At 40.4% G+C, this 23,089-nt stretch overlaps 1 protein-coding gene across 1 annotated transcript; it reads right to left on the bottom strand.

Moving 5' to 3' along the window:
- Positions 1–5,664: 5,664 nt before the first annotated feature.
- Positions 5,665–21,755, bottom strand: LOC146267963 (uncharacterized). The gene is made up of 6 exons (XM_084709422.1): positions 21,695–21,755; positions 20,861–21,483; positions 20,471–20,740; positions 6,183–6,365; positions 5,902–6,019; positions 5,665–5,687 (listed from the first exon to the last, which is right to left on the bottom strand). The coding sequence occupies exons 1-6, from the start codon at positions 21,753–21,755 to the stop codon at positions 5,665–5,667; spliced, it is 1,278 nt and encodes a 425-aa protein (XP_084565548.1).
- Positions 21,756–23,089: the final 1,334 nt, after the last annotated feature.

Below are 23,089 nucleotides of genomic sequence, written 5' to 3'. Positions count from 1 at the left end.
CAGAAAGTTGCTGGTTCGATTCCTGGCTGCGCAAAATGTCGTTGTGTCCTTGGGAAAGGTACTTCACCTCGGGGGAATGTCCCTGTACTTACTGTAAGTCGCTCTGGATAAGAGTGTCTGCTAAATGACTGTAATGTAAATGTAATGTAAAATGATGTCAGGTTATCAACCTCTTTGTAGGCTGACTCGTCACTGTCAGAGATGAGCCCCATGATGGTTGTGTCGTCAGCAAACTTGTTTGGAATTGTGTGTTGCTGCACAGTCATGAGTGAAGCCATTTAATCGGATTGACCTCAAAATTCATTAAAATATAGTGGAAACGTTCATCTACGAAAGTGTGGTCTCAAATACACATAAAGATAAACATGTTTTAATTCCAGCGCGTTCAAACAGTCCCTTCAGTTAAGGTTGGCTAGCAAGCTACAGCAGCACCCTGGCCCTGTGACAGGTGGGGGGAGGGGTGCAAAGGGCAAACTTAATAGTGGTATCTTGCTTCCAATTTATTTTTTAGACAACCCATTCATTTGTAGCAGATAAACATCTAAAAACATACAAGCTATAGGCTCAAAAACTAGGATTGAGAGAGGTTGATAGGGAAGGTTGATTAGAGAAGTTGACAAAGCTGAATGAGTATTTCATTTGTTTGATGTGCAAGGAAACTTAACTTCTCTCTATAGGAACATTTAAAATGAAAGAAAAAAAAAACATGGATATCCATAATTACTGAAGAGCTCTGGCAGTATAGTGCAATGATTTGATAATGGTTTATTACATTCAACACTTTATGACTAACTCGTTGTATTAGATGGAGAACAAAATGACTAAAGGCCCTCACAATCAAGCGAGCAATGGATAGTAGCTTATGTGCTTTAAAATCAGTATCTAGTTTTGATTGCTGTTACTTCTGTCCTGCTTAAAAAGCATCCAACTCCAGTCTGCTCTTTTTATACCTTGGTTCTATGAGAAACATGCAAGTCACATTCACTGTTGACATTCTTCTTAGAAATTGAGGCAAACTGGTCATCCACATCCTCAAACACCTTATGGGCTCATAACTGCTTATCTGTAAATTTAACTGTTTCCTCTGTGTATATGTAAACAGCACTTTCCCACACTGACAATAAGACTTACATTAAATTTATGCAATTATGTTTTCTAAGAAATTGTTTTCTGTGTCTAACATGCAAAAAAGCTACATGTTAATGTATTTACAGCAGTTAACATTTATTAAAATAGTCATAGACCTAACCCTTCATATTAACATAAGTTTACTGTATTTGTGCATATTTTCATTTGTAAATTATAGCACAAGGAATTGTAAAATGTAAAACAGTTTCTTTATGTATAAGAAAAAAAGCATGAACAAAAAAACCCATTATTTTAACACTCCCATGTCGTACTTTTTACTGTATTGTGTTGTGGACTCAATTTGCTCTCTCTATGGTCCAATGTCAGTTGATGTGGACAAGAACGATGTCTGCAAGTCGTAGTCGATTATAACAAAGGTCTTACTTTATTGTGCCCGGAACAGAATACATACACGAGGCTTGCCTCAGCTCTGAGACCAACCTAAAACTTTCACAGTCTCACAGGACAATTTATACAGGCTATGCACGTCATACAGATATTTCATTGGCACTCGGCCTGGACCTTTGATACAGATGGCCCAGTCGCGCAACACATGTTGTTGCGCACAACCGCCACTTCAAGTCACTGTGACCTTTAAGGTTATCAGAAATGGAACAGAGCATACCGCTTCATATAAGGCTACTCCCTGTGGCAGTTTGGCAAACCTATCTGGCCAGCCCTTACTAGTGCTGTTAATAGATACCAGAATGGGACAACCTGTTCTAACTAGTACCCTGTGCTTCAGTAGTTTGTATGAAACTACTACAATTGTTTATTGTATTACAGTTTCAGTGTTTAAACTACAGTAATGTGTAAGTTTTACAAATAAATATGATTATTTTCACATTTTCTTTCATTAAAATTAACAGTTAGGTTCCGTATTTTGCTAAATAGTACTGTAAATCAAACACTGCTTCACTGTTTGTCTATTAACAATTTTTTACTGTCATGATTTAACAGCATTTCACTGTTAATTCCACTGACATTTTTTACAGTGTATGTTTTGTATACCATTTTCTCCTGAGCTCATATAAATACTTTAATACTACAAGAGGGCGCGCCATTTGACATTGTTTTGTTTGGCGGCGCCTTTTGTTTGAACAACGACAGGCAGACAAGAGCAGCCGTTTCGAGCGAGAGCCTTATTGTTTTATTAATCTGTTTGTTTAAATTGTTTGTGCTTCATCAATTAATGTTTCACATAACTAATGTGCCGCTAGAATTGTTCAAATAATACTTAAACTGAGAAAAAAGATGTACGTTTTGTATCTTATCAATCGTTTTAAGTAAAAAAAGTTTGCAACCCTAATGTTAGGACCTGGGGCCTGTACTACGAATCAAGATTTGGCGTTAGCGAGGTAACTTCAGGTTCAACCCAGGGTTTTCTGTACTACGACGGTGGATTACTTGTTACCGGGGTAGATCGCCATGGTAACATATGCTGAACGGCTAACCTGGTCGGGAGCAGGATAAGTTGGAGATCAGAGATCAACCGGTATGAAAACCCCGCCCATTAACTAATTCTTGACGATAATGTCGTCACCGTTCATAGTAGATCCTGTGCAGCTTGGTGCGCTGATACTGTAGTGAGAGGTGCGTTCAGAAGAGCCAGAACATTTAGAGACCGACAAAACCCTTTTGCATTCCCTCATGAGTATCTTTCTGAAAGATATAGATTCTTAGCAGAGGGAATTACGTATATTGCCAGCTTCTTGAGCCGTATGTTGCCAATGCGACGCATTGAAGCTGTGCACTCAGTCCCACAGACTGAATGCATAGCGTTTCGTTATTTCGCTATGGGTAGCTAGTTTTATAGTGTGGGTGATGCGGAGAACCTGAGCAAGGACACGGTCTGCTGCGCAATTTTGAACGGATTTTATGATGAAAAATATATATCCAAAGTGCCCTTTGTAAAAACTTGGGACTCCTAATATGTTGACAAAATGAAAGGAGGTTTTTCACTCAATGTTCTGATTTCTGTTCTGGAAATGTATGCAAATAATATTATATTTTACAACGTCATCATTTGCTCATTTAAACTTAGGCCTACATTTACAGGAAACTAGTAATGAAAACATTATTTGACATACTATTAGTCATCAACTTGGGAGGTTTCATGTTGTATGTTATCCCTATTCAGTGTGTCTCCCCTTAACCCTTCTGTCCTTGGGTTGCTTTGACCCATTTTCTAATCATTTCCATATCAGAAATTGGGGTTTCTTTCAACCAAAACCTTTCAAACCAAAAAGAACAATGGGTATCTGTACAAAGCCCTTCACAAGTGATACATAAATGATCATTTCACTACTTTCATTGATTTTTGATGTTTCATTCACTTTTATAGCATTTTTCAAAAATAATAAATAGGACATTGAAAGAGAGAAGTGGTGAAAACCCCCACAAAATATTCAAAAGGCACAACAAAAAAGCCACAAAAAGGTATAAAAATATCAAAACGTAGACAAAAGTTTAACAAATACATCCTCATGTGTTCTCCCTCCCCTAGGAACAGGAAAAATATGTCAGTGTAACTAAGTTTAGTGTCGTTCAGTCATGTACGATCTCTTCTCATATTCCAGTTTTTCTGTCTCCAGCCTTGTTTTTTTAATTAAAAACCTTATAATCGAGCTCCAGGGTTCTTTTATACAGGGCCCTCACACTGTCTGCTCCAACCTGAAACAAATGAAGAACACTGTCCCTTTGCAAGACACACTTGGAGAACGTTGAAGGTGTCCATTTGACTTCTGTGGTTTTTTGCTTATACCTTGTGTCTTTGTCTTGCCTTGAAGTGGAGTGGAGGCCCTAGGCTCAGGGGGAGGAAGAAGTTCCTCTTCCTGCTGAGTTCAACACCATAGAAATGTAATCAATTGAGTCATATTTGAAATGAGCACTTTAAGGACTTGTGTCTTCTGTTGAGACCACCACAATTAGTAAGTCATTACAGACACTTCAATCACAGTCACACGTTCACACACTCTCACCATCTGTGTTGCAAGTGGTAAATAAAACTCAAAGGTGTACCCCCAAAATGAGCAGGCAGACACAGTTTCCTGATCATCTAGGACCTCCACTTGAGAAAGTAAATGGTATATTTGATCCATATTCAGCAACCACATATGGCATACATACTGGCGTATGACTATTAGTTTCACTGTTACCTCTGTTTGGCACAGTGGGACGACAGTGGGTGGTGGCAGCAACACCACTGTATTTCCTGTCACTGCAGAGAACAGTAATACATTTCACTCCTACAATATTCATAAATAATTGTTGAATGAACATGGTCACATAGATTACTTGAAACATACATATGCCTGGGCTTCCAACCTGCTGCCACCAGTTGCCTAATTTTTCTTCCTGTTGGCTGCAGGCAATTTCATTGTTCTATAGGCTTTTTGTAGCTATACAATATCCTACAAAAGGGACTAATTCAGGCAATTCAGCCTTGTACTTGTTGGCCTTAAAATATGTGCAAGTATTGCCTACTGCTACTTACCGTTTTGAATTATGGTTTTATATTTATTTAGCATTTGCTCCCACGATCGTTTGCCACTGCAGGGTTGCAACTAAAATAATACAGCAACAAAAGTTTAACGTTGTGGAATGCACCCGTGTAATTATGGTCACATCTTCAATAAGTCATGTAGCTTACGCATTTACAGCGTATGCTTTTTTTTTCCAGCTTGGCAGCAGCGACTTTGTTGAAATTTGCCTGTATTATGTCTGTATTCCTGATATGCTTGTATTACAATATTTCACGCAGGAGGAGTAGACAAAGTTTGTAAGATTGTCTGCTCCTCCTCCGTGAAATATGCGGCTCTTGTTTCGTCCATGTTTGCGATTGGACATACGGTTCAAACACCGCCCCTTTATGTGAATGCGCACGTCTCTAGCTTGGAAAGATCTGGGTTGAGTTAGAGAGTTGATAACCGCCGTCGTAGTATCGCTTATCGTGACTGCAATTGTTAGGCTTAGCGTAGCCGGGTAACTGAAAGTAATCCAGAGCATGTTGATCTTGATTCGTAGTACAGGCCCCTGGTCTTAGACGCAACAAGAAAGAGCGAGACCACTATCCAACTTGGCGTTTGTTTGTTTTTTTGGGGGGGCTGGGAGAACAGCTTCAGGAGCCGACAAGGCCAACATAAAAAAAACAAAACACCTCTTACTTTTAAAAGGAAACTAACTAACCTAAGCAAACTAAACATAAAATCAATATACACCGTTCTTCCCTAACTCCCTATCTAACAAAAACAGATGTCGTCAAACCCCCTATTTCCTTGCACAAGTGTTAAAAATTGGTTTAATGTACAACTATATTCACAGCAAACAGATCCAAAAGGGCAAGGCAAGAATCAAGGCCGGAATAGCAAAATGGTCAAACACACAACCGTACACACAAGTAACACGAGACAAAGCGAGAGCAATGGTCTACCGGGTTGAGTGTCGGCAACGGCTAAAACAGGACGTGGAGCGCGGGCTTGATCCAATGGTGTGTGGGAGGCAGGGCATCCAATTATTTTCCATGGAGATGGAGGTTCAGGGAGACGAGAGTGACACATCTACACACACACACACACACAGCAGATACAAAACAAACAAAGAACACACAATTACGTTTAGGGTCGTAACACCTAATATAAATTGAACAATTCAATGTGAACGTGGGCCTACAGCAATGCAGTGCAAATTAATAATCCATCCACAAAACAATTTGTAAAGAAACAAACCTAAGAAATTAAGTGCCAATAGTGAATTGCGTCACCTACAACTTACCTAATGAGAAGGATGATGTTGCTGCAATAGCAGCTGTCAAAGCCTTGATGTCTGGCTGAATGGACGTCAGCTTTAGGCAGAGATCAGGCTCAACATTGAGTTTGTTTCTGTACTTTGTCTGAAAATAAATTTTCACACAGATAAGTGGTAGCAAAAGGGATCAGAAACATCAATGCCTTGTTAGACAGATCCGTATATTCCGAGTAAACATGCATCCAGAAATGTGCCAAGTGCTTCTGTGTGAAGATCAGTTTCAAAGCAGTATCACAAGATAACTCCACAAGGCTGTCCTGCTCCCTGGAACTGAGACCTGCGATGGCATCCTCATTATGGGGGGAAAATGGATTCTGTATCAAGATGTGTTGTTCGCTGAGCACAGGGAAGTATTCCCGGTGCTGGCTCTTTAGAGTTTGCAGGTGCTCTCTGATGGCACCTGCCACGGAGGTCGGGATCTGCCTCTCCTCCTTATTGAGGAATTCACAAAGATTGTCAAAGGACTCGTAGTTGTTCTGAACTACTCTTCTGTCCCACACCTCTCGATCTTCCTTATTGTGGCTTCTATCTTACTGTGGACATGAAACATGGTCACTGCTTTTCGTTGGAGGGATAGATTGAGTCCATTTAAGTACCCGAAAATGTCGGCCAAATACGCCAACTTACAAAGCCACTTGAAGTCACTGAATTGGTCTGACAGTTCAAACCGGGAGTTCACAAAAAATTTCCTGACTTCGTCATGCAGTTCAAAAAGTCGGGTGAGCACCTTACCACGTGAAAGCCACCGGACTACGGTGTGCAGGAGAAGCTGCAGGTGGTCGCTTCCCATCTCAGCGCATAATATGGCAAACAGGCGTGGTTGCAGTGGACGACTTTTGATGAAATTTACTGTTCTCACTACTTCATCCAAAACCGCCTTTAAATCCGCAGGCATCATCTTTGTTGCCAGTGCCTCTCTGTGGGTACTGCAGTGGACAGCTGTAACTAGTGGAGCCACGTCTTTAACCCTTTTCACAACTCCAGTGAGTCTCCCCACCATGGCCCGAGCTCCATCAGTGCTTAGCCCCACACACTTTGTCCAGTCTATTTCATTGGAAACCATGAATCCATTCAGAGATTCAAAAATGGTTTCCGCTGTATTATGTGAGGGTAAATGTTTGCAAAACAGAACATCTTCATGTAATTCTCCATCATGTTCATATCTGACAAACAAATTTGCCAAGCTTGAAACGTCTGTCGATTTGTCAATCTGGAGAGCATAAAAACGGCTTGCTCGTATTCTGCTTACTAGCTGCTTCAACACATCTTCAGCCATATCATCAATACGGCGCTTTACTGTGTTATCAGACAAATAAATCACATTTAGTTGTTTAGCTGCTTTCTCACCAATTGTAGTGGAAAAAACATCACACTGCTGTAATTATGAAGTTGAAATGATTATGGATTATATGATTGAGAATGAACCTCTTAATCACCTTTATTACTTTTATATGCTATATTACTGAAAACCAGATGCAAAGCTGTTGACTGATTAGTATTACCACTAAAACGTAGGAGATATAAAGGCCAAAATGTGGAAATCCAGATAGAGTTTGAGAACAACAGAGAAGTGTGTGTAGGCCTCTCCCATGAAAGACTACAAGGCCCAGATATTGAGAACTACAAGCGCCAGACATCAGGGGACAGATTTATGTCCTTAAACGCTGTATGACAGTGCAGCTGGGCTGCAAAGCCTCACGTGGGCCCTGGAGGGAGAAAGTTAGGGAAAGTCCAGGCTATGCAAATTCTGTGACAATGGACCAACCGAGTGTGAAAATGCATACATGAATCTGTGACCACTTATAATGTACCAATGATAAAATAGCATAAAATAATGGAGGAAAAATATATAAGCAAATGTCTGGAGAAAAGTTTGTCAGACTTCGGGGTGTACTCGCGTTTGTTGGAATCAATCTTTTGTGTTAGATTCGAATAAACACTTTGCATCAAACTTTGCTGCCGTTTCCGTGCTGTTTTACTTTTTCATATCGGTTGAAAACTTAGACTATTTTTTCAACAACACAATCATGACTCCAACCATCTCTTTGGCAGCAGGTAAAATCAAATCCTACCCAATGGTGTGTGGCTTCCCGGTTTTTGCTATCAGCTTTGCTACTCGGTAGGACACCTCAACTGCCTTGGCGTTTTCACTCGCAGTGACACATGTGGATTAAATGGTTTTCTTACGGCTCATATACTCTTTTAGCTTGTTTTCAAAAAAGATTCTAGGTTTGGATGAATATTGGCCATGTTTGGTTCCTAGATGGCGGCGCAGCTTTCATGGTTTCAGTGCCTCGTTTGCTAGCACCTCCGAGCATAGCACACAGACGGGCAAGGGATTGTCTTCTGGTCCTAAACTGGTCAATCCCAGTGATAGGTACTTCGTTGAGTACTTTCTACCAACCTTTTGTTTTTTGTTTTCAGGGATTCATTATCTGAGGACTCGCTTGTTGCGTTTGATTTATCAGCTTTCCTTTTCTAGCCACCGCTCCATTGTACAATTTTCCACACCAATTTTGAGGTAGCTTATTGTGTCAACTAAGATTTCCTGCCATTGACGAGATACAAGACATGTCACGGATCAAAAATAGGTCAGATAAAAGAATAGCACGTAATTTAAATCATAAATATTTTTATATTAATTTCCAACTTTTCAAAATTGAAAATCTAAAACATTTCATTTATTTATTGTAAATGACCTCTCGCGGCCCACCTGCAGTACGTGCCGCGGCCCACACTTTGGTAATCGCTGTGCTAGAAAAACATTCTTCTTTGTAATTCTGTGGAAGTACACAAAGCAGAACATTTTGGGGTGTGACCAAGGTACAGACAAGAGCCAAAAAAGGAGGAGCTTTTCCAAACCTACCGTTTTACAGCTACATTTTTTTATTGTGAGATTTGCATTGGAAAGAGGTGTCAATGGACTCTGAGGTTCACTGTATGTCCATTTTACCAACCAAACTGTCGTTATTCAACTATGGCAAGGTAAAATCGGTTTTGCAATCAATGACTCCTTTAAAGGTTGATTTTAATAGTTATAAATACTCCTACTGAAACACTTATCCTTCAAAGAGGATTACAATAATCATGTATTAATTTAGCAGATGCTTTCATCCAAGGCGACATACATGGGGATCTGAACTTGCAACTTCTAGATCTGTAGTCAAATGCTCACCTCTGAGTGGAAACAATCCCATTATTGTCATCATTCAGTTCATATTCACTGTCCACACTGTCTTATTAAGCAAGCAAAGAACAGTAGAATACAGTCAGATGAGAAGTGCGGGTGTGTGCGCGTACACAACCCCCACACAACCCCCCCCCTCCAACACACACACACACACAGCATCCCATAATAAAACATCTCAGTGTTGATTTATAGTGTTAAGAGCAGTAACTCTTGTTGTTGGCTATCATTTATAAACACTCTAAATTACCTCTCCACTTACCTGTCAACATTGGAGTACCAAAATCCAGGGTATTACTGGGACTTATTCATGTTTTCTTTTTATTTATTTTTATTGTAACATTGTGCAATTTTCAGTTCACTCTGTAACACGGTGTATGCTGCCATCCGTCCCATAGTTGCAAAGCTCGAAATCGCCTGTGTGCCCTTGTGGGCCTCCGCAGCGCGACTGTGCCGTTGTCATTTCATGTGCTGCCGAACATCATTTTTCCCACCGTGTGCGATACTAAAATCGTCATGACACACTTTGCAGAAGGCATGGGAATTGTCGATGTGGCTTGATGATAAGATATTAAATTCCTCCGTCCATGTAGCCTACTGTCAGGGACGGACTGGGAGTAAAATAGGCCCTGGACTTTGATCCAGACCAGCCCACCAGAACCGGTCCTGTATACGCCACCAGCGAGCGCCCTGCTAATGCATGCAACTTCTGTTCCTGATGTGATGCTAGTTATAGGGACTTCCACGCTTAGTGCGAGCGCGCATAGCGCACGATCGAATTTTTTGGGCTGATTTGAGCGAAAAATAGTTTTTGGAGCTCTATGTAAAACAAACAAACACAGCCGCCTTTTCAATTGGTAAAACATTGTCTAGTGAAGGTAATTACGTTTAATTTTCTTGGCCTGGTTTTTCATCTTTATATTGTCTCTACTAGCTAGCTTTTGATCTGTCAGTGTCTCTGTTGTGTGTAAGCGGCACTTAGGGCTGCATAGACGTTCATTTGGAATAGACCAACCGTCCTTGGGTAAAGGGGGGCCGGCCAACCGTGTTGCTGGCCAACCGTGTTGCTGGCCAACCGTGTTGCTGGCCAACCGTGTTGCTGGCCAACCAGTCAGTGTCGCTCAATCTTCTGCCGATATTTTTATTAGTAGTGAAAAAAATTATAAGGCAAGTGGCCCTCCTACCCAGAAGTTCTTCGGCCCATCGGGAATCCTCCCGGTGCTCCCGATGGCCTGTCCGCTAATGTTTAGCCTACTGTTAATTTGCAGCTATTTTTTTTGTTGCCGTTACACCACCTGAGACTTTTGCCATTTATACAAGTGATTCTGTATCAAAATTCAACCGTGTATTATTCAAATTCTCCCGCCTGCCTGCGGAGATATCAACAATTCAACTGGGTTGTAGGTAGCAGCAGAGAATGTCTAATATGGACGGGCTCTGGTTGCGGTCACAAATGGGTTGAAAATTGTAGCTATTATGTGAGTAGGATGCGTTTCATACAAGATCTGGTAACTGGACAACATTGAAATAATATATTGATGTGAATATTTATATAATGAGGTTTGGCAATACAAATTACGGGAGTTTCACGGGAGAAATGACAAAACGGGAGGGGGGCGGGAGACTCCCGGGGAAAACGGGAGTGTTGACAGATATGCCTCTCCAGTAGGTTTCCATGAGAGGGTTGTTCAGATTAAAATAACCTTATCAGTAACAATTTAATAACAATTCCTCTGCTCCCTTGAGGTGTGATGGGATATTGAACTTGAGACAAAATAGCCAACCAACTACAACCCTGGAACCCATGTATTCCACCATTCAAACTCACTGCGGCTCTGTTTAATCCGTATCATTTCTCACCAGTCTTCCTCATCCTCCTCCTCTTTGAGCTGATGGGTAAACGGTCCACGATCCCTAGAAAGACAGATGTACTGAAAAGCCACACCACCAAATGACATTCTCATAGACCATGTATATGTATCTTGTTATAGATACAGTACGGGGCTGTGACTTTGAGTCATATGAAAAGATGTACAGAAATGGAACAATGCCAGGACGCAATATACATGAACGAAACGGTAAAAGGAGATACATAATTAAATGTAAACCCATGCCTGCTGCAGATTATATAAAACCACCAAAAGCTCCTCTCCCTCATCTGCAAACATCTAAACAGGGTGGTCACAGTCTGCAGGGCTCTCTTCTGTCATATCCTGCTTCAGCTGCTTCAGTAGCCTCATTTATGTATTTCAATTACCCCACCCTCCCCTGGGGTAGAAATGAAGGAGATAGACATAAACATCAGAAAAAACGGGACACACCTGGTCATCAGATTGTATGGCATAGTTAATATTTCCCTTCCTCTCTGCAGTGTCTCTTCGGTTTAAAACTTGAGGAACATATTTCAGCTCAACATAACAGGACAACTGTCTAAAAAGCCACCCTACAAAACTCAGGGCCTCCCTATTGCTCTGTCACGGTATACTCCTGAAACAGATCTAGATGGAGACAATAGCTGGGTGAGAGGAGAGGGGACAGGGTTTATTGTAGATTACAATTGTACCTGTGGCTCGTTCAGTTCTTAGCCTGTTGGAAAGCTTTAGTTAAAGATAGTCAGGTCCCTTCTCAATAGCAATGGCTTCAATTTCTGCTTTGGGAGGATAACTTTTAGAGAGGTAAAGCCTGTCTGCGCCAAGACATAAGCTCCATACCAACAGCTGATTGGTGAGACCAGTGGACATGACCCCCATACTAATGTCTGAGTCTAGCATCAGCCGGTTCCTCTATACTGAAAGACCAGGATAAATGTCTGACCAGTCATGTAAAATGAACATCAATTTCAAGACAGGTACGCTTGCCGTGGACCCCAGCTCTCCCCAGGTGTATGTAGCAAATTGTCTGAGGTATGTGTGCATTCTGTCTGTGGTGTGTAAGTATCCCCATCTGTTTGTGAAAGAAGGGTGGTGCTTGTCCCTGTTCAGCAGGTAATCAGTGACCTGGTGTGTGTATTGGCTTCTGTCTGTGTCTGTCTAGATGTCTCGCCTGAAGTGTGTTGTGGCATTGTTTGTGTGTACATGAATGTATCAGGAGCAGGGATGTTTTACAGCGGCAGGAGGGAATCTTAATGATGGAAGGATAGAGACAGAGGGATGAAGATACAAGGGTAAAGTTGAAGGCAGGTGATTGGCTTAGTTTCTCTGTCATCCCTAGCCTGAGAGGTCAGACTGAAACAATGAGCTGAAGTCTCAGTTTTTTCTCTTGCTCACTTTCATTGTCTCTCCCACTTCAAAATATCTGGTCTGAAGGTTCCCTTCCTCGTCCCTCTCCCCCTTAAAGGCTTACAGCCCCATCCCAGACAGAAATGATACAGGCTGATAGTTATGAATGCTCCTCTGGATGCAAATCAAAGCTAATGGGATGAAAATTAAGTGCAAATAAGAGACAATGATAAAGATTTATGGGGGGTATGTCTCTGGGTGACACTGAGCAGGGTGATCATAGTTACCAAATTCAGAGACATGTATGTCTTTAACTATCGCACCATCGGTAAGCCTATTGCCGATAGACAAATACAATTCTTGTATGATGTCCATGTTAGTGCATCTGTGCAGTACGTGGTGCAGACTATATATACTTCCAGGAAACAGCGAACTATATATACTTTTTGCAAAACAGCGAAAACAAAGATTTAATGTTAATTTTATACAAGGCCGGAATTCCACACCGACACAAAAACTGTAATTTTGTGTTCACTGAAATGAAAAAGTGTGATCCTTGTGGCCAAAATCCTTTCAGCTCATCCATGGATGGTCATCCATTGCTCACAGGTGTAGCACTTATGAGGAACAAATAAGTCAGTTACTCAGGACCAGAGTATAGGTTCGGAGGAGCAGTTGGTAGCTAAATAATAATAACACCCCGGACCAAGACAAGAACGTTTAAATGCCGGCTTGTTTATATAAAAGAGTGGAAAGAGTTTAGAAGCAGATAGAATTAGTCAATGGTACCAAATAACAGTTTACATACACAATTTGCATAACATAGACACAGTCTTTGCATTTAAATGTGATCTTTTCAAGTGTCAACCTTTTTGACAGAACGAAAACAATTGAAATTGTATTTCTTTGTTTTAGTTTGACAACCTAGTTGGTTTCAGGAATAACTTCAAACTTGCGTTAAATTAAAGTTGATCTTTAAGTTCCTATTCAGTTTCTATTATCTTGAGTTAACTCTGCTTTAAGTCCTCATTTAAATCTTGGTTAGTCAAAATGTTATTTTTACTTAGTTAGGACTATTTTAGGATCTAGTTATTTTCCTATTATCATGCTATGCCAGTGAGCTACTGAAGCTAAGCCTTTGCAATATCATACCCATTTGCCAGTTCAACGCAACAAAGGCTACATGGAAAATAACAAGGAAAATAACAAAAGGAATGTAAAATGAGATATAACATTCACAAATCAACAATATGAAAAGCTATAATCAGTCTCTTTTCAACAAATGCAACCGTTGCTAGCGACCACGTTGGGCAGTCCAATGCTAAATTCTGCTTGATGTGACACAGAAGGAAAGTTGTTGATTAGCAGTGAGTCCGCTGGAGTCCACGCTTACCGAAATCCTAAATCCAGAACTGTATCCTGAATCCATTCACATCAAGAATATTTCAGTAGGCTTGTCCTACTGCAACCGGAATGAATGAGTTCAACACGCTGGTGACTCACAGATGCATGGGCGTAGATTTAGGGGGGGACGCTAGGTACTTGTCCCCACCGACATTTGAAAATGACAAAATTGTCCCCACCATTTTTAGCTAATTGTGCTGCTATATGGACCAATTCAGACGGCCAGGACGCGACAGTACAAGAAACGCCATAATTTGATTGGCTGAAAACCCGAAGGGAGAGGGTTATCTGACACGCGACATGCACGGGAAGAAGCACATGTTAAGGCCAATTTATACTTCTGCGTTTTTACGCACACGCACACAGGGAACGCCCTCTCCGTCAAGGAACTCCCTCTCCGTGTCCTCTCCGAGCCTCTCGCAGAGCTCTGCGTGCACCTCCTGATTTTCCTGACTCTCCGTCTGTCCGTCCGTCATTTTACGGATACCCCTTGGCTGTGATTGGTCCGTATTAAGAACCGCTTGCTTCAGGGGCGGGGTTGCCGTGACCAACAAGAGAACAGAATCCTTTGACCGCCATTGTTGTAAGTTTTTACAATTCATATTTCAGCTTAACAGTACATGTAAATCAGCATCTGAATTAAAATGTGACGAGAAATGGGCAGTGCAGTTGCTAAGAATGTGCTTATTTTATTGATGAAGTGGATAATTTGTAAATTTGCTCCGACTTTTCAATAACCTAGCGAGCATTGCAGTGCAGCGCCATCTACTGTTCTGCCGGTGAATTGCTTTCAGCACGCAGAGCCATCAGAGTAGTATAAATTCAACCAATCCGGCCGACTCCGTGCGTGCGTCTGTCCGTTAATCGAGACGTAGAAGTATCAATCGGCCTTTACTTTGCTTGCACTGGCAGTCGCAGACAGGCTAGCGGGTGTGTCGGCGACAACGGTACAGCTAACTTACCAGGGCTGTCTGCCGACAATACATACATAAAAGGCCAGAGTAACACATTTTAATATTCCTTTTGCCCTTCAGCATGTAAATGTTTGCCCCTTTTTGTGCTTTGAAGATCAGATATGCCTCCACCCAAGAAGAAGAAAGGGGACATACGAAGCTTTTTCAAAAAGCAGTGTAAGTCAGGCTAAATAACTAGCGACACTAGCAGTGGTAGTGTTACCAGGCTTTCAAATGCAGATTCTACTGTGGAAAAAGTATTAACTGGTGTTATTATATGGCAACGACGGTACGAGCTTTCTGATTGGCTAATGGGTAGTCATGCCAGCCGCGTATTGCCCTCCTCGCCGGTCAATACAGATCCGTATTGCCCTCTGACGTCAGCTTCAAAATGAACGATATCGACGAGTCAGCTGCTGAGTTTTACTATGCAGATGATGCTGAAAAGATTTGTCATCGAAAGTGAGGATAAAGACTAGACTCATTGAATCACTTGTGTTGTTATTTTGTGTTGAAATTAAATCAATTTTAGCAGAATCATGTTGTCCGCCTTCTATCAAGAGTAATGAGTTGCTAGGTAACACATGAAACACAGCGTGATAAGACTTGAGAGCTAGCTACAATTAGCCTCGAGGTACCATTTATTTTCGTTTACAAAATGAAAAGAAGCTAAAAATGCCATATAATAAACTACTTACTAACCTCGACCGTTCGGTCATGCCGGGAAATATCAAACCTCTGCTTTGCTGTATCAACCCCCGCTATCGCTCGGTCGATACGTTCCAGCCTCAGTTTGATATTTCCCTCACTCTCGGTTAGTAAGTAGTCAATATTATATGTTACCCAGGATATTGTTACAGCTAAACCTAACTTCTGTACAGTAGCTAATCTTTCAACCAAGGTTAGGAGTCTAGCCTAGGACAAATTCACAGTTGATGGAATGTCACTGCATTGCTAGACAGGTGCTGGAAAAAAACAGTTGGCAATGTGAATAAGTTAACACTGTTGGTTATTCAAATATAATGAATCATTATTTGATTATTCATGTCCAAATAACACTGTATACAATATGGTAGGAGGGTTAAACTTGCTAGCCATAGGATAGGCTACACAATGAACCATTTTGTATGCAGGAAAGACAGCATGAAAACACTCCAGATGTAGAGCAGGCTGAGGAAACAGCATCAGGGCTTCAGGTGAGGTTTATGATAATAAAACATTTTGTTGGTCAGCATTACAGTCTCATCATCACAGTCTCTTTTTTTTGAGAGTGCATTTTTTAGATTATACAGTTATACTAGCTCTTTAGGGATAGTACACAGAATGGCATCTCGATTTGCGCTCCGGGGGGGGGGGGGGGGGGTTGATGTCCCCACCAAGTCTGAGACCAAACCTACACCCTTGCACAGATGCAAGGTTATTGTTCGTCGTAGATCTTCTTCATGGGAGGCTCACCATTTTTACCGTCTGCTTGCAGCAAGAAACGTAGCTAGCTTCAAGCATTCGAAAATTCACTCTTCGGTCAACTTACTAAATAGCAACAAATAAACCACAGTCTACCCGTGTAGACAGAATGTAACAAACACTTTTATAAATCAAAATAAAAGAGTATAAACGCTTTAGTTTTACTATTCTTGTTCAGCTCACTGGCTCAGTCTTGCTAACATCTTCCTTCGAGCTCTCATCTCCTGCAACTCAAGTTCTTCCCGCCACAGGAAGAGCTACAGCCATTCTGATTGGCTGATATAATAATAGTTTTTTAAAGTACCAGGATACCTTTTTAACAACTAATAAGATGCTATTAACTTTAATATTTAGTGTTACCTTATTTAACCTGGTTAAGTCATGAAGTTTATTATTAATATTATGAAATGTATATATATATTGAATTGGTATTTACTCAAAATCTAACTATTTTAATCCAGGTTACACAGGTCATTATAGGAAGGAAGGAGAGGGAGATTTCAAATGGAAGATACACCAAAAAAAAGGGGGGGGGGGGAGAGGATGTTTTGGGAGAGAAACTACCCACATTCTCTAATCCCTGTATTGTCTGCTGCTACCTCTGCTGCAACTGGGGGAACAGGCAGGGCACAGAACCAATGCAGCAGCATATATATATTATATTGGTAGCTCAGGAGTGGTCTCTCTCCTTCCTGTCCCTTTCTCCCCCTCAATAGTCACTGTCCTCTCCCCTATCTTTGTCTTTCAATTTCTGAAACGTTGTTTCTCTCTTTTAATCTTGATACATTTTTGTATCTACATTTATCTGTTCTTCCCTACAGCAGTGTCTGGCCCAAGTAATGTCAAGCTTTTTGCAGGGAATCAACGTTTCTTTCCATCTCACACAGGGTTCGGTGTTGTTTATTAGTTGGTTGTTTATAAGTGGGGCAGAGATCATTGATCCTTGATCTTGTTACTAAATGTTTGATTGTCAAATGTCACAATCCAAGACACTTTAAGAGGTCCATATTAAGTTATGTCTTTCTTACCCCTCTCTGGACACAGCATATGCTTATTTGATTATTTGTCAATCCTACAATCTTAGACTTCTGAAGAAAGGCTTTCCCCAGGGGAAGTCACTCCAACAAACGAAATCCAATTTCCTTCTGTGAGATTTTTAATTGAATTACCACCACACTTCAAAACAAAGACCATTTAATTGATTTTCATTAATAGATATATTCGTAATTGTAATTAACTGGTCATGAAACTTCTGGCTTTGCTCATTCTTGAGTAACTGATCTCTGTAGACTCCCAACTGGCAAAACAGTGTTGGCCTCATCCAAGTAAGTCTGAAGGTTGGTGATGGTGATTGGATTAATCTTAAAATTGATTGAAGGGTGGTGTTGGTGTATCTCATTCTTATGTTGACTGAAGGTTAGTGAATCTGCACCAACTGATGAAAACATAAACGTTGTTCCCAAAGATATATTTGAGATCAATTATCTATTCTATTTCAGGAGGGAAAATCTCAGTGTGGGAGGAGACTGCTTAATAATAACTTAATGATCCTCTTCATTTAGACAGCTGGCTTCCACTACATCCTTGAGTACACTGAACATAAGCTGGAGATCTTTACAGGAATAGCTTACTGTCATCTATCATCATAGTGAATCAACTTTTTTTTCTTTTGTTTCTGAGTTAAACTGTTCTGATGGTGAGGTTATGTTTGAGGCAAAAGCCATTTCTCTGCTGACTGCTGGCTTGTTGATTGATTTTTCTGCAGAGTGAATTAACCCTGCAGCTCAGCACTCAACACTTCAATCTGATCAAACTGCTCCTCCAGCATCACCTTTGAAGACACAGTGCACATACTTCTCTCCAAGTTCAACCTGTGCTCCCTGAGATGAGAAAACATTAGCATTTAGCTGTTAGCCTTGTCAGACTGGTTTAGTGTCTTCACAGGCCAACTGCTCTCTGCTCCTGTCATGTGTGAGAGTGGAGAGGACCGAAGTGGTTGTAGTGAGGGTAGGGATGAAAAGATAAGAGGAAAGAGGGTCAGTTATATTGGTTTTAGTAATAAAAAATGACAGGAAAATGCACTGGCTTGTAGCCAAAGGGCTAGCGTTCTGCCAGTGTGTGTTAGCAGGACCACACTCTGACCTCATCTTAATGACATTTCAGTAAACTTCAGAACTCTAAGAAATATTCTGAGGTTGTTTTATTCAAATTCGCTTTTGGTAAGCTTTATCCTACTTCACCCTTTCTTTCTCTCTCCTGTGCTTCATCTCCTTATCACTTTCTCTTTCTCCCTCTGCCTTTGTCACCCTCTGTCTATTTTTCATGAAGCAGCACATTTCTCTTATGACTCAGTAACAGGCGGGTGACCAGGACACACAACAAATCAAACAGTGGGAGCAGAGCAGTTGTCTGGGTTGAGTATTTGAATGCATGGGGAGGGGTGAGCTGAAGAACATAGTTGTAAATCCCTCTCTCTCTCTCTTACCCACACAAAATGGGTTTTGTGCCGTGACAGGCACTCACATACTCACTCACACATACAATTTCACCATAACCTGTCATATTACCTCATAAATTTCCTCTTGGCCAAAGTTCATGTCTCTGACATTTGTATTAAACTATGAAGCAGTGTAGCACTGGTTCTGTTTTCAACTTCAGCTGTTCTACACCCACACAACATGTCTGCTAAAACTAAAAATGACAAATGTGCAGATGTGGATGTTTGTATCTTCATACGATCTGGCCAAAAGAATATGAAGACTCCGTCCCCACGTCATTGCTATAATTGCCTTTCTGGGAAGGTTTAAAAAAAGTTTCCAATGGATATACAAGATTTGCTTTTATTGAGCACTGATGTTTGGTAATTTGGCCTGGTTCACAGTCTCAGAATTCATCCAAAATATGTTTGATGGTGTCAAGATCAGGGCTCTATAGAGTCTGCACCAAATTCAACTTACCATTTCTGTATGGATCTCACTTTGTGCAGTGGGACATTATCATGTCTTCCCCAAACGGCTTTATCGTTAAGATTTTCTTCAGGTTCCTTGAGGAGCCTGAACCAAAAAAATCCCAAAGTATTATACCTCCACCAAACCGCACAGTTGGCACTATGCATTCAGTCATTTTGTGTTACTGGCATCAGTTTGATAGTTAAGCACAGTTATTATTCCAGAAAAATGTGTTTCTGGGCATTTCTCAGATTAAGGACCAAATTGGGTTGCTGAAATTTTGAAAATTAAAATTCCAAATTTGACTAATTGGTATACATTAAATTGTCAGTCCTTTAGTCAGAAGCAACGTTATGAGCAGGGTTGAGACCAAAAGATAAGGGAATTTCAGATGTTTTGCCATTTTCTTAACTATGTCAAGTAAATGTGTCATTACCATCACATCATCGAAAATAAGTTTAAAAAAATAAGACTTAAATGATAAATCAGTGCTTTTCAAACATTTTGTGGTTTGACATGAAGTCTATTTTATCTTGAACTTAATGGGATTGTTGATTTTTACTTGCAAGATTAATTATAGTCATTTAAGTATCTCAATTTCTGATTTTTCAACCTACCCTGGCTTGGAATTTAAGATTATTTTAGTAAATGCCATATGTCAAAACTTTTTTATACAGTGATCATTTAGACTGTCCAACATTGTCCAAAATATGTCATTGTTGGATGTTTTGTAATTTATACAAAATTTATTGGCAAAAATATGTATGGTGATGGTGATGACATTACAGTTCTGGTAATGACAGTTTGTTGCGGTGATGACAAATCACTTACCGTAACCTAATGTAATTTAAGGGCCTAAGTGACTTCAGTTTAAAGAAAAAACACCAGCTAGTAATCTGTTTACATCAAAATCTTGTTTAATCTGATTATGGAAGACCAAACGTGAATTGATTGGTTCAGTATAATCGTTGCATAGCCATGTTGAATAAAAAAACATGAAACAGGAGGGCAGTTAAGACTGGGTAAAATGCTGAATAAAAAACACAATATTCATATTAAGTATCCCAAACAAACAAACTAATCTGACAGTTTACTTAAACTTTTTGTTCAACAATTTCTTAAAAACACCACAAACATGTCATTGATGCTAAATCTTCCACTAAACAGACAAAAACTTGTCATCCTCTCATCCGTCATGGACGATACTTTATTCCAGACTGACATATCAAGCATCATATGCCTCTTGGTGACTGGTTTTGGCTCTGGCACAAGCCCCGGGAAATGTTCATGCCTGTACCACAGGATGTCGTCTTTCAGAGGCCAAAAAAAACGGTTAACTCCAATTATACACATTGTTTTCACCTGGACAGACTCTTCATCTACATCCTGGACCACACCTGGGTAGGCCTCCCCATTGTAACATACCACACACCATTCTCCCACCAAAGACATGGTTATTTCAGCCATTGTATTGAGCATCCCTTGGCATGGCTCTGTCTCCATAGTGGTTTTCTTTTTCTGTGCTTTGTTGAGGACCACAGACTCCGGGGCAAAGCAGAGGCAATCTTCAGGAGATGAACAGAAACAGTTTAGGATTCGCCAGTTGATGTGGCCGGACTTGGTGGTAAAAATCTACAAACAAAAAGGACAATAGTCATTATAATTTCGCACAAATATAACACAAATATAAACTAAAAGAAAACCAACACTTTGGACTTTTGTACTGCTTGTGTGGTGTGTGCTCAAGCTTACCTGGTGGATTTTCATTGTACCACATACAGTTTCAAGCTGGTCTGGTATAGATCTGTCATGTTCTTCTATCTCACTTTCTGTGATGTAGAAAAGCTTGATTTTTGACTTCTCTCCTATCAGCTTCTCAAAGAACATCCTCCCATCTGGAATGTCTGTTCCACCTGCAACAAGACCATCTGCCCTCCGTTTTAGGGCTGCACCAACCCCATCAGCAACACCCTTTCCATGGCCTGCCTCTAGGAAATTCCATGTGACCTTTTTAAATCCTAGCTTAAATGAAACAGAGCTGAGACAGAAGAAGTTCTTCTTTGAACGATACTGCGTCGTTGGTCCATCACTTATCATGTGCAGTGTGTTCAGAGATGGGATGAGCTCTCTTAAGTGAGAGAATACAGGGCTCAGATGTGTCCTTATGGCTGAGGCATCATGTCGCATTGAAGCAGAGACAGAACAGAAGGATAGAGCACCATTAACCGTATAAGCAACTCCTGTGTGTAGGGATACTTGCTTATGAGAGTCTCCAAAATGTACAGCTTGTATTTCCAAAGAATACTTGCACAGATAATTTTCAGCAAAGTCCACATGGAGAATTAACTCATTTTCTTGAACATTTTCCTTCAGGGCTGAGGGTTGAGTACTGATGTGCAATGTTAAAAGAATGTTTGACAAACTTGTTCTTTAGTGCTGCTGTGAGATTTTCCAACAAGTGTTGAATGGTTCCTTGGATTTGCTCCTTCACTGTTAAGTGAGCAGTGAATGTCACCTTATCACCACCTTTCTTTTTCTCCCTGATTTCTGTTTTGCTCCGCCATTCCATCCACTGTGTTTGCTCACCAGGTTCAAATGCAGCAGTTTGTACTTCTTTGTCCTGGCAATGGACACATTCTCTATACATGCAGGCTTTGGTTGGACTTTCACAACATAGTGAGTGCATTAAGTTTTCAATTATGTTGGTACAAATTACTTTCAGATAAAGCAACTTATCAGCCATGAGTTGGATGTTGGCATGGGTCTTGCATAAACAGGTATCCCTGTATTGAATGGAGGGTTTGACGACCCAGAAAGGACGGTTCTCACAGAATTAGCTGTATGAGATTTTCACCTGGGGATATTCTTCCTTGAAACTTTGATACAAAGTTTGTCTGAAAAGAGAGTCATTGAGGTAATGCTTCTGCTTTTTGAACTTCTGTCTAGTTATGGTGTCTTTCTTTCCTGTAGTAGGTCGCAAATTGTTGTCACGTTCCAAGAATTCTTTGATTTTGTCTTTTGTAGTGTTGCTCACCACATTACTATGAATTTTTCTGGAATACTGAAGACCAGGTGTCATTACGTTCTTTCTCATTGTTTTGTCGGATATTCCAAGTTCTTTGTGTGCCGCATACACTAACCGGTCCTTCTTTAAAATGTTTCCAGCAATGACCTTTGATATGATTTGTATTTCTTTAATTTTCTTTTGATGGTAGGTTTGTCGCAGCTGTGAGATTAATGTGTTATGGAAAACAAGTGTCCTCCTGAGATTACCATGTCCTCCCCTCATCTGTTTTCTTGCTTTAGTTTTCTTGGGGACTGCTCAGTGGTATCCTTCTTGGTCAGCCTATCTAACCTTTTCCTATACTTATCAACCTTTTGCAAGGCATTTTCCAGCTTTTTTTGCGACTTTTGAAGAACATGGCAGACCTTTCTTCTGTTTCTATTTACTTTTTTGCATCCTCTTTGCTTTGGGGTTTGGATGGAATCCGCCTTACCTCCTCTTTCATTCCTTGCATTTGGCACATCCCTATTCTGATTATCTTGTGCCTGGACATCAGGAGATTCTGGAGGACTATTCATTGAAAGATAATTTTGTATTTCTCTGTTTTCTCTGTCCTTAGCTCTCTTCCTTTGTTGATTAACTTTCCATTTCTTTTTTTCATATCTGTGTTCTCAGGTGCTCAATAGAGAAACAGATTTCAATTTTCCTGTTTCTTTTCTTCTATGATATCTCTCTTTCTCACTCTGCAGATACTGTGCATATTTCTCAGGATCATCTTTTATTCGTTTTCTGTATGATTTGGACCTTTGGGCAGCTGCTTTTGGAGCCATGTCACACCTAAACACAACAACTGTAATGAATTAATTTAGTTTATTTTAAAAACAAATGTATTACTTTATGAAAAATAGTGACCTTTGAATGGTAACTGTATATGAATTAATTTAACAAACATTAAATTACGACAGGATGTTGTCTTT

The sequence above is a fragment of the Hypomesus nipponensis genome, chromosome 11 (assembly GCF_054491055.1).
Source record: "Hypomesus nipponensis isolate SF chromosome 11, ASM5449105v1, whole genome shotgun sequence".
Taxonomy (NCBI): Eukaryota; Metazoa; Chordata; class Actinopteri; order Osmeriformes; family Osmeridae; genus Hypomesus; species Hypomesus nipponensis.
The sequence above is the reverse complement of the archived record's forward strand: the minus strand, read 5'-3'. Positions and strand labels throughout refer to the sequence as shown.

Bases quoted from the DNA above. Each gene is read 5' to 3' on its own strand.
- LOC146267963 (XM_084709422.1), bottom strand. From the start codon at position 21,755: ATGTATAGAGAATGTGTCCATTGCCAGGACAAAGAAGTACAAACTGCT. The intron at 21,484-21,694 runs GTGAGCAAACAC...CTCAACCCTCAG, and splicing joins AACTGCTGCATTTGAACCTG to CCCTGAAGGAAAATGTTCAA. The intron at 5,688-5,901 runs GTAAGTTGTAGG...GTGTGTGTGTAG, and splicing joins AACATCATCCTTCTCATTAG to ATGTGTCACTCTCGTCTCCC.